The 11,134-nt window shown below is 46.6% G+C and overlaps 1 protein-coding gene across 4 annotated transcripts in view; it reads left to right on the forward strand.

Annotated features, from left to right (window-relative positions):
- GGPS1 (geranylgeranyl diphosphate synthase 1) overlaps positions 1–10,296 on the forward strand; it is a 118,263-nt gene extending 107,967 nt beyond the window's left edge. For all 4 annotated transcript variants that reach the window (XM_033939493.1, XM_033939495.1, XM_033939491.1 and 1 more), the window contains one exon: positions 9,207–10,296. In XM_033939493.1, coding sequence (XP_033795384.1) covers positions 9,207–9,971 — 765 coding nt within the window. In that variant the 3' untranslated portion in view covers positions 9,972–10,296. The remainder of the gene's footprint in view (positions 1–9,206) is intronic.
- The last annotated feature ends 838 nt before the right edge of the window (positions 10,297–11,134 follow it).

Raw genomic sequence — 11,134 nt, forward strand, 5'->3', positions numbered from 1 at the left:
AGATCGCTGGCATCGCGATCTTGCTGCAGGCTGTTTCCAGATGCGACACCCGGCGTGGGGGGGGAACCGAACCGGGAGCACCCCCCTCAGGGCTTGGCACCCGGGGCGGACCGCCCCCCACGCCCCCCCCTTGGTACGCCACTGCGTCCACGCAATGTGCGGTTGCATCAAAAAGGGCAAACAGAATGCTAGGAATGATAAAGAAGGGGATCACGAACAGATCAGAGAAGGTTATCATGCCGCTGTACTGGGCCATGGTGCGCCCTCACCTGGAGTTATGCGTCCAGCACTGGTCGCCTTGAGAATGAAAATGATAGGAGGCTTGCGCTAGAAGACGTATGAGGAGAGACTGGAAGCCCTGAATATGTATGCCCTAGAGGAAAGGAGAGACAGGGGAGATATGATTCAGACGTTCAAATACTTGAAGGGTATTAACGTAGAACATAATCTTTTCCAGAGAAAGGAAAATGGTAAAATCAGAGGACATAATTTGAGGTTGAGGGGTAGTAGATTCAAAGGCAATGTTAGGAAATTCTACTTTACGGAGAGAGTGGTGGATGCCTGGAATGCGCTCCTGAGAGAGGTGGTGGAGAGTAAAACTGTGACTGAGTTCAAAGAAGCATGGGATGAACACAGAGGATCTAGAATCAGAAAATAATATTAAAAATTGAACTAAGGCCAATACTGGGCAGACTTGCACGGTCTGCGTCTGTATATGGCCATTTGGTGGAGGATGGGCTGGGGAGGGCTTCAATGGCTGGGAGGGTTTAGATGGGATGGAGTAGGTTTTAATGGAGATTTCGGCAGTAGGAATCCAAGCACAGTACCAGGTAGAGCTTTGGATTCTTGCCCAGAAATAGCTAAGAAGAAAAAATTAAAAAAATTTAAATTGAATCAGGTTGGGCAGACTGGATGGACCATTCGGGTCTTTATCTGCCGTCATCTACTGTGTTACTATGTTAGGACACGGTACTACTCGAAAGGGTCCAGAGAAGAGCGACTAAGATGGTTAAGGAGGAGCTGCCGTACAACAAAAGATTAGAGAAACTGGGCCTCTTCTCCCTCGAACAGAGGAGATTGAGAGGGGACATGATCGAAACATTCAAGGTACTGAAGGGGATAGATTTAGTAGATAAGAACAGGTTGTTCACCCTCTCCAAGGTAGGGAGAACGAGAAGGCACTCTCTAAAGTTGAAAGGGGATAAAGTCTGTACAAACGTAAGGAAGTTCTTCTTCACCCAGAGAGTGGTAGAAAGCTGGAACGCTCTTCTGGAAGCTGTTATAGGGGAAAACACCCTCCAGGGATTCAAGACAAAATTAGACAAGTTCCTGTTGAACAAGAACGTGCGCTGGTAGGGCTCGTCTTGGTTAGGGTGCTGGTCTTTGACCAGAGGGCCGCCGTGTGAATGGACTGCTGGGCATAATGGACCACTGGTCTGACCCAGCAGCGGCAATTCTTATGTTCTTATGTACTGCTCATTTACATCTAAAGAGTGGGATACCATTTGTGCTGAAGTGGGGAAAGTGACCACCTGTGCTTTGATACAGGAAAACGCTTACAAGGTGTTGAGCCGCTGGTGCTGTACCCTGGAAAGGCTCCATAAGATATATCCACAGTCCTTGGATAGTTGCTGGCGATATCACAGGGCTGTAGGCACTTTTACTCATATATGGTAGGACTGTCCATTGTTGGTTCCTTGTTGGCCAATGGGAGAATGTTGTTGGAGAATGGGTTTGACAGCGATCAAATGTTTGATAGAGCTCTGCTTATTGGAAATGGACCTGGGTGCCTGATTTCAGTGAATGGAAAGTGAAACTATCTCTGTTGGGGAAAATGGAATTGTATGTGGCTAGGCACAGAGGTACATACCTGGACTGTTCTTTCTCAGAAATTGGCAAGCTAAGTGGCAGCAGGGGGACTGTGATCCTAAAGAAGATTCCATGATCAAGCGGGGAGGGGGTTGGCAGTGTTCTGTTATTTCATGTTTTGAGGGGGAGAAATGGTGTGCTCTGGGCCATGAGTGCCCGTATTGTCCAAGGCAGCTGGGGAGAGCCCATTGATATTGACTTTATAGTTTCTGTCTTGAAAGTAAGAAGAGAACCATTGCAAAACTGTATCTGAGATATTAATAGATTCTAGTCGTGTAAGAAGTAGGGAATAATGTAATGTAATTTATTTCTTATATACCGCTAAACTCCGTTAGGATTCTAAGCGGTTTACAGAAAAATAGACAATAGGGTGCATTAAAATTATAAGTAAAATGGGTACTTAGAAATTCCCTTACTGTCCCGAAGGCTCACAATCTAACTAAAGTACCTGGAAAAATGACAATTAGTAGAGTAATAAAGAAATAAAATAGAGAATAGATGAGAAAAATAAGAAAATAAACATTCTAATAAGACTACAATGATCTAAAGGACTTTGAAAGGTTGAAAAAAGAGGGGAGATAAGAATAGATGCAGAGGGAGAACCGTTGAAGCAATAGAAATTTAAATGAAATTTGAATGATAAAATAAAACAAAATAAGTGGTAAAACAATAAGTGAGATTAAAAAATATATCATAAACTAAAAAGAAGAAGTGAAAATAAAATCAAAACAGTCAAAACTGAAGTCTAGCTTGAACGGGCCCCCGAGCCAACCGTTGGTCCGATGGCCGGACTTCAGCCCTCCTCCGTCGGCTCTCCCCTGCTGGAATGGGGGAGGATCGAAGACAGTGTCGGGTGCCCCGCTGGAAAGGGCCCCCAAGCCGACCGTTGGTCCGATGGCCGGACTGCAGCCCTCCTCCGTTGGCTCTCTCCTGCTGGAATGGGGGAGGAGCGAAGACAGTGTCGGGTGCCCCGCTGAAACGGTCCCCCGAGCCGACCGTTGGGCCGATGGCCGGACTGCAGCCCTCCTCCGTCGGCTCTCCCCTGCTGGAATGGGGGAGGAGCGAAGACAGTGTTGGGAGCCCCGCTGGAACGGGCCCCCGAGCCGACCGTTGGTCCGATGGCCGGACTGCAGCCTTCCTTTGTCGGCTCTCCCTTGCTGGAATGGGGGAGGAGCGAAGAAAGTGTCGGGTGCCCTGCTGGAACGGGCCCCCGAGCCGACTGTTGGACCGATGGCCGGACTGCAGCCCTCCTCCGTCGTCTCTCCCCTGCTGGAATGGGGGAGGAGCGAAGACAATGTCGGGTGCCCCGCTGGAATGGGCCCCCGAGCCGACCGTTGGTCCGATGGCTGGACTGCAGCCCTCCTCCGTTGGCTCTCCCCTACTGGAATGGGGGAGGAGCGAAGACAGTGTCGGGTGCCCCGCTGGAACGGGCCCCCGAGCCGACCTTTGGTCTGATGGCCGGACTGCAGCCCTCCTCCGTCGGCTCTCCCCTGCTGGAATGGGGGAGGAGCGAAGACAGTGTTGGGTGCCCCGCTGGAACGGGCCCCCAAGCCGACCGTTGGTCCGATGGCCGGACTGCAGCCTTCCTTTGTCGGCTCTCCCCTGCTGGAATGGGGGAGGAGCGAAGACAGTGTCGGGTGCCCTGCTGGAACGGGCTCCCGAGCCGACTGTTGGACCGATGGCCGGACTGCAGCCCTCCTCCGTCGTCTCTCCCCTGCTGGAATGGGGGAGGAGCGAAGACAATGTCGGGTGCCCCGCTGGAACGGGCCCCCGAGCCGACCGTTGGTCCGATGGCTGGACTGCAGCCCTCCTCCGTTGGCTCTCCCCTGCTGGAATGGGGGAGGAGCGAAGACAGTGTCGGGTGCCCCGCTGGAACGGGCCCCCGAGCCGACCTTTGGTCCGATGTAGAGAGTTGCGCGGGGACAGAAATCCCACCCGTCCCCACCCGTCCCCGCCAAAGTCCCACCCGTCCCCACCCGTCCCCGTGAGGACTCCCACCCGTCCCCACCCGGAATCCCTCCGTCCCCACCCGTCCCCGCGAGGAATCCCCTCCGTCCCTGCCCGTCCCCGCGAGGAATCCCCTACGTCCCCACCTGTCCCTATAAACTACAGAAATAGTTATTTCATTTAATTATGCTACTGAATTAAAGGCTCTGGTAGAAACCCATTTAAAAATAAGCAAAAAGACTTTATTAATTTGGAAATATTAATTGGGAAGAATACATACTTTGTAAACGGGTTTCTACCAGAGCCTCTAATGTTTATACATTTTTATCAACACAACTAATATACTACTTTATCTTTAAGCAAAATAAAAAAATAATAATTTTTTTCCTACCTTTATTGCCTGGTTTCTGCTTTCTTCATGTTCTCATTCAATTCCTTCCATCCACTGCCTCTCTTCTCTCTGTGTCTTCCATTTGCTCTGTTACTGTGCCTCTCCCTTTCTCCCCCCTCCCAAATTGGTCTGGCACCCATCTTTTTCCCTCCGCTCCCCCCATAGTCTGGCACCTCTGTCTTCTTCCCTGCCAGCATCTTCTTCCCATTCCCTCTTCCCCATTTCCTTTCAGTGTCCTTCTCCCCCACCATCTTCCCCATGTCCTGTCAGGCAGCATCCTTCTCCCCTCTCTGCCTTCCCCATGTCCTTTCAGCGGCCTTCTCCCCCCCTCTGTCTTCCCCATGTCCTTTCAGTGGCATTCTCCACCCCTTTGTCTTCCCCAGTGCTTTCAGGGTCCTTCCCCCCCTCATCTCCCGTTTACCCCATGTCCTTTCAGCGTTCTTTTCCACCCCTTTGTCTTCCCCAGTGCTTTCAGCGGCCTTCTCCCCCCTTAAGCGTCTTTTCTTCTCCACTCCACCTTTCCTCCCTCCCTGCCTCCACCTTTGTGGCGCTTTTGCACCCGACCGACAACAGAACAGGCCCGGTCGGACAAATCTCCCTGTCCTGTAGCCGCGAATCTAAATTACCTTCTTACAGCAGCTGGAGTAGTGAAGCTGCTGTAAGAGGTAATTTAGATTCGCGGCTACAGGGCAGGGAGATTTGTCGGCCGGGCCTGTTGTCGGTCGATCGGGGGACCTGACCGGCTGTGCACATTCTTCGGGGCGGACCGCCCCCTCCCCCCCTCTTTCGTTCGCCATTGCCTTCTCCCTACCTGCCCTGCCGCACACAGCCGACCGGAAGTCTTCCTGATGTCAGCGCTGACGTCGGAGGAAGGGAGGGCTTTGCTTAAGCCCTCCCTCCGACGTCAGCGCTGACATCGGGAAGATTTCCGTTCGGCTGTGTGCTGCGACAGGGCAGGTAAGGAGAAGGAGACTACCCTCGCGGCTCGACCAACCCCGCTGCGATCCAACCCCGCAGGAACCCCGCGACCCTCGGAGGCGTCCCCACGGGATCCCCGCGACCCTAGGGGGCGTCCCCACGGGATCCCCGTGACCCAAAGGGGGAACCCGCGGGATCCCCGCGGGTCCCGCGGGATTCCCGTCATCCCCGTTCCCGTGCAGCTCTCTAGTCCGATGGCCGGACTGCAGCCCTCCTCCGTCGGCTCTCCCCTGCTGGAATGGTGTTAGATGGTGTTACAGGGTTTGGTTTTGTTCTTTTACTTTTCCCATCTGTAGCAAATACAGTATCCAATGTAAGTTGTTTTCTTGAAGCCATCTGAAATCACTTTAGTTAAACTGAAGGGATTAAATAGTTATAAAATCTTTAGTGAGAATGTCCAGGGAGAGGAGCTCTGCACTCAAACTGCCATCCTCCTCGCCTCCAAATTCCAGAATTATAGGAACTTAGGAACAACAAACACAGTTTCAAATGTTTGTATGTAAATCCCAGAAGCCTGTATGGAAACTTGAGTTTTCGCAGTTCAGCTTCCAGCTTTTCTTTGTACTTCTCTGAGTTCTTCAAATAACTCACACCGAGACTCTCTATCAGCTTCAGAAGTTTAAGCCTTTCTATAGCTAAGGTTTCAAACTCAACCAGAGAAATGTTTTCAGTAGGTGGCTGCTGGTAGAACTGTAGGCTGTAAGGATACAATTCCTCTTTCCTGCCTCCTGTCAGTTTTGCGTGCCACTTCCGTCGTACAAATTCCATCTTCTTAAGCTAGGTATTCTTTTTCTATCGCGTCTTCGATAACCGCGTCTGCTTCAGATCACCCCAAAAAATGCAATTGTGTCAAAGGCGGAAGTGAAATCTAAAGAGATTAGAACAGAGGATTTATGGTGGTCTTTAAAGTAATGAATTGAGGTAGTTAGTCCGATGAACCAGAATTCAGTGGAGTAATTTTTCAAAAACCTGTTTGGTAGGGATGTAGAGCATAAGTTGGGGGGTTTTTTTCTTCAGCTCCAGGGATTCAAGACAAGGTTGGACAAGTTCCTGCTGAACCGGAACAAACGCAGGTAGGGCTGGTCTCGGTAGGGCACAGGTCTTTGACCTGGGGGCCGCCACGTGAGCGGACTGCTGGGTGCAATGGACCACTGGTCTGACCCAGCAGCGGTAATTCTTATGTCCCCATCGCAGTGCCATTGGTTAATTAAAAGGTTGGAGCTCTGGGCCATCCAGTTGGCACTGATTCAGTTTCAGCTACAGTTATCAAACAAAGTGGGCAACAACACAACAGCAGTGGCTTACTTCAGCAGGCAAGGAGACATCAGGAGTTTTGGTCTACAGAAGGAGGTGAAAACTCTTCCACTGGGCAGTGGTAGTGCACAAGTGCTGAGAGTGATCCTTTGCCTGGAGACCGCAGACTTTGACTTAAAGATTGACTGCTTCTGGGGGGTGCCCTGTTAGCAGAACCTGCAGTAAGCTGTCCAAACAGCCTGCAGATCAGATTGGGTCTCCAAATCGGAAGCCATGTCTCCCTGGGTTCATCCGCTAAGGGGTAGAGCACAGTTCCGTGGAGGTATGCCAGCCTTGGAACCAGACCGTGTTTATTCCCTAAATCTCCTGAGGGGTCCTGGTGGTCGTGATCTGAGATGACAGGGAAGGTGAGGCAGTAAGAAGACCTGGAAATCCTTAGGTATTGATCTCCCTTGCTTACACTGTGTATGCTGGCTGCCATTGAAATGCATTCCAGCACATAAGAATTACTGCTGCTGGATCAGACCAGTGGTCCATCGTGCCCAGCAGTCCGCTCACGCAGCGGCCCTTAGGTCAAAGACCAGTGCCCTAACTGAGACTATCCTTACCTGCGTGCATTCTGGTTCAGCAGAAACTTGTCTAACTTTGTCTTGAATCCCTGGAGGGTGTTTTCCCCTATAACAGCCTCCGGAAGAGCGTTTCAGGTTTTTATCACTCTCTGGGTGAAGAAGAACGTCCCTACGTTTGTACGGAATCTATTTCCTTTTAACTTTAGAGAGTGCCCTCTCGTTCTCTCTACCTTGGAGAGGGTGAACAACCTGTCCTTATCTACTAAGTCTATTCCCTTCATTATCTTGAATGTTTCGATCATGTCCACTCCTCTTTTCATGGAAGAAGAGGCCCAGTTTCTTTAATCTCTCACTGTACGGCAACTTTTCCAGCCCCTTAACCATTTTAGTTGCTCTTCTCTGGACCCTTTCGAGCAGTATCGTGTCCTTCTTTATGTACGGCGACCAGTGCTGGACACAGTATTCCGGGTGAGGGCATACCATGGCCCGGTACAGCAGTATGATAACCTTCTCCAATCTATTTGTGATCCCCTTCTTAATCATTCCCAGCATTCTGTTCGCCCTTTTAGCCGCCACCGTGCATTGCGCGGACGGCTTCATTGACTTGTCGACCAGTACTCCCAAGTCTCTTTCCTGGGGGGTTTCTCCTAGTACTGCACCAGACATCCTGTATTCATGTATAAGATTTTTGTTACTGACATGCATCACCTTACACTAATCCACATTAAACCTCATTTGCCATGTCGCATCCCATACCTCAAGCATGTTTGTCATGTTGCAGGTCTTAGCAATCCTCTTCTGTCTTCACTACTCTGAATAACTTCGTATCGTCTGCACATTTAATCACCTCACTCGTCGTACCAATTTCCAGGTCATTTATAAATATGTTGAATAGAACAGGTCCAAGCACTTAACCCTGTGGCACTCCACTCGTGACACTTTTACAGTCCAAGTATTGTCCATTTACACCCACTCTCTGTTTCCTAGCCGCCAGCCAGTTTTTAATCCACATGACTCACAATTTTCCAAAGTAGTCGTTCATGCGGAATGACAGCTCTGCAGCAGTATTATTTATAAAAATGTTAAAAAGAACAAGCCAAAGAACAGAACCTTTCCTCAAAGCAATCTCCATTCATCACTACCTTCTGTCGCCTAACTTTTATAGAATCACACTTAGTGCTGCACTAGTTGGTGCTGATTTTTTTTTAGATGACCTATATAGAATTGGGCTTTAAGTTTATAGAATAAGGTCATAAGTCAGTCATGCACATAAGTGCAAAAGTGTGCCAATTAATACTTGTTAAAGCAAATTTTTCATACTTATTGCCAATCTATTTTTTTATTTGGATTTTGAGCCCCAATTAACTGATGCATGTAATTGGTTCTGTACTGTAACTGGGCACACAATTATGCACTTAGCTGCATGCACCATATCTAGAATGAAGGGATAAGTGTACTGGCTCTGTATAATTGTATGGGAAGAGCTGAGCCCACTCCCAACAAGCAACAGAGGCCTTGCAGTTAGTGTGCTAATGACAAAATTTTAATGCACTTTCATAAAAAGGACCCTAAATTATTTCTTACTATTTTGTCTGTATTTCAGCATTGTTATCAGTATGCACTTAATGCTACAAATTTAGTATTTTAGGAATTGATGGATATGTGTCACAATCTAAGAAAAGGTACCAAGTGTTAGTGCGCGCCTACTTGAGAAACGAGGCAATAATATCAGGTGGGTTCTATTTGTTGAATTATATTGTTAATTGAAGCAGTAAATCTCTGGCAAATGAAATGATAGAAAATGTGGTTTGTTGTATTTGAATCAGCATCTTCTTGATTACTTAGTCAGCTGAATAATTCAATTTCTAAGACTTGGTCCTTTTTCTTGGATTATAACACACATGGAATTTAAGAATTTTACCCCCTCTTTTACAAAGGTGCGCTAAATGCTAATGCGTGCATATTATCCTATGGATGTGTTAGTGGTTAGTGCACGTGTTAATTTAATGTGCGCTAAATCTGCACTAAAACACTTAGCGTGCCTTTGTAAAAGAGGGCCTTAGTCTATACTATTTCCTGATTCTTTGAACTATTACTGTATTTTTTATTATGGAAATAAATGATTTTGCTTGTAGGTTAAAGGATTTGCATAATTATTTCAAATATACCTATTCTGCTTTGTCTCTTTTTATTAACAGGTTATTATAGAGGTGACAGAGATGCTACACAATGCAAGTTTGCTCATTGATGATATTGAAGATAACTCAAAGCTACGACGTGGCTTTCCGGTAGCACATAGTATATATGGGATTCCATCTGTAATTAATTCAGCCAATTATGTATGTTTTCTTGGCCTTGAGAAGGTTTTAACTCTGAATCATCCAGATGCTGTGAATGTATTTACACGTCAACTGCTAGAGCTCCACCGTGGTCAAGGCTTGGACATTCACTGGCGAGATACTTACACCTGTCCTACAGAAGCAGAGTATAAAGAAATGGTGCTGCAGAAGACAGGAGGACTATTTGGGCTAGCTGTGGGCCTCATGCAGTTGTTCTCCAGCTACACAATGGATATGAAACCACTTCTCAATACACTTGGGCTCTTTTTTCAAATCAGAGATGATTATGCTAATTTATATTCTAAGGAATATAGTGAAAATAAGAGCTTTTGTGAAGATTTAACTGAGGGCAAATTTTCATTCCCTACTATTCATGCTATATGGTCAAGACCTGAAAGTACCCAAGTGCAAAATATATTGCGTCAGAGGACAGAAAACATTGATGTAAAAAAATATTGTGTACATTATCTTGAAGAGGTGGGTTCCTTTGAATATACAAGGCAAACACTGAAAGAGCTTGAATTAGAGGCTTACAAACAAATTGAAGTACTAGGAGGAAACCCTGAGCTGGTTGCATTAGTGCAACACCTGAGCAAAATGTACAAAGAAGATGCCCAAGACTGATGTTTCATCCTTTGTCAAGGTTGTTCCTTATGAACTTGCATTCAAGTTTGAAAGTACAGCACTTTTCACTAGTAATGTTCTAGTTTAAAGGGGAAAATATCCTTTGTAGAGTTATTTAAAAAAAAAAAAATTGTCATCCATCCTTAAAACCCTCCTTTAGTCTCATGTAAGCCTTAGATGCCATTTTAAATTTACATAAAAGATTATATTGATGGCCTATTACTACTACTACTATTATTATTTCTAGAATGATGCTGGACATATGCAGCGTTGTACAGAGTCACAAAGGAGACAGTCCCTGCTTGAATGAGCTTACAATCTAAATCATGGGTGTCAAAGTCCCTCCTTGAGGGCCACAATCTAGTCGGGTTTTCAGGATTTCCCCAATGAATATGCATGAGATCTATTAGCATACAATGAAAGTAGTGCCTGCAAATAGATCTCATGCATATTCATTGGGGAAATCCTAAAAACCTGACTGGATTGTGGCCCTCGAGGAGGGATTTTGACACCCCTGATCTAAATAATCAAGACAGACAATTAGGATGCCAGAAGTAGGGGTTACAGTTAGAGGAGATGGTTATTATCCACCTCTTGCTGTGAATATAGAATCTGAGCAAAATATATCCCAAACAAGCATAGTAGCAGGCTACAATACTACACCAATAAGCTACCCACTATATCAAAAAGTTACGGTAGTTAATTAGATTGAATTATGATATAGAAAGTAGACCATCGAATTGTTAGAAGCTCCAATCAAGTTGTAATCATGCTGATATCAATATCAGTCTACAAACTTTCAAACTTCAGTTTTCCATGACGATTTTCTGCAATGAAATGAACAATGAACATCAGAGTGGGGTTTTTCCACTACCCAGTCAACCAGGAATCAGAGTTTCTACCACTAAAAAGCCAGACTTCATATAAGAGTAAACCACTCAATCTTCATTTAGATCTGCAAGTTTCATGGTGTTCTCATAATTTTAATAAATGGTCATGATTTATATATTTATCTATTTAGTTTTATAACCCATCCTCCCCAGGAGCCCAGAATGGATTACAGAAGTACATTCCTAATATGTTAGAGGCATTGGACTAAGGGTTACAGAGGTACATTCACAACTGAATTGGAGACATCAGACTAATAAGACCACAGTAGGTGT

The sequence above is a fragment of the Geotrypetes seraphini genome, chromosome 3 (genome assembly GCF_902459505.1).
Source record: "Geotrypetes seraphini chromosome 3, aGeoSer1.1, whole genome shotgun sequence".
NCBI lineage: Eukaryota > Metazoa > Chordata > Amphibia > Gymnophiona > Dermophiidae > Geotrypetes > Geotrypetes seraphini.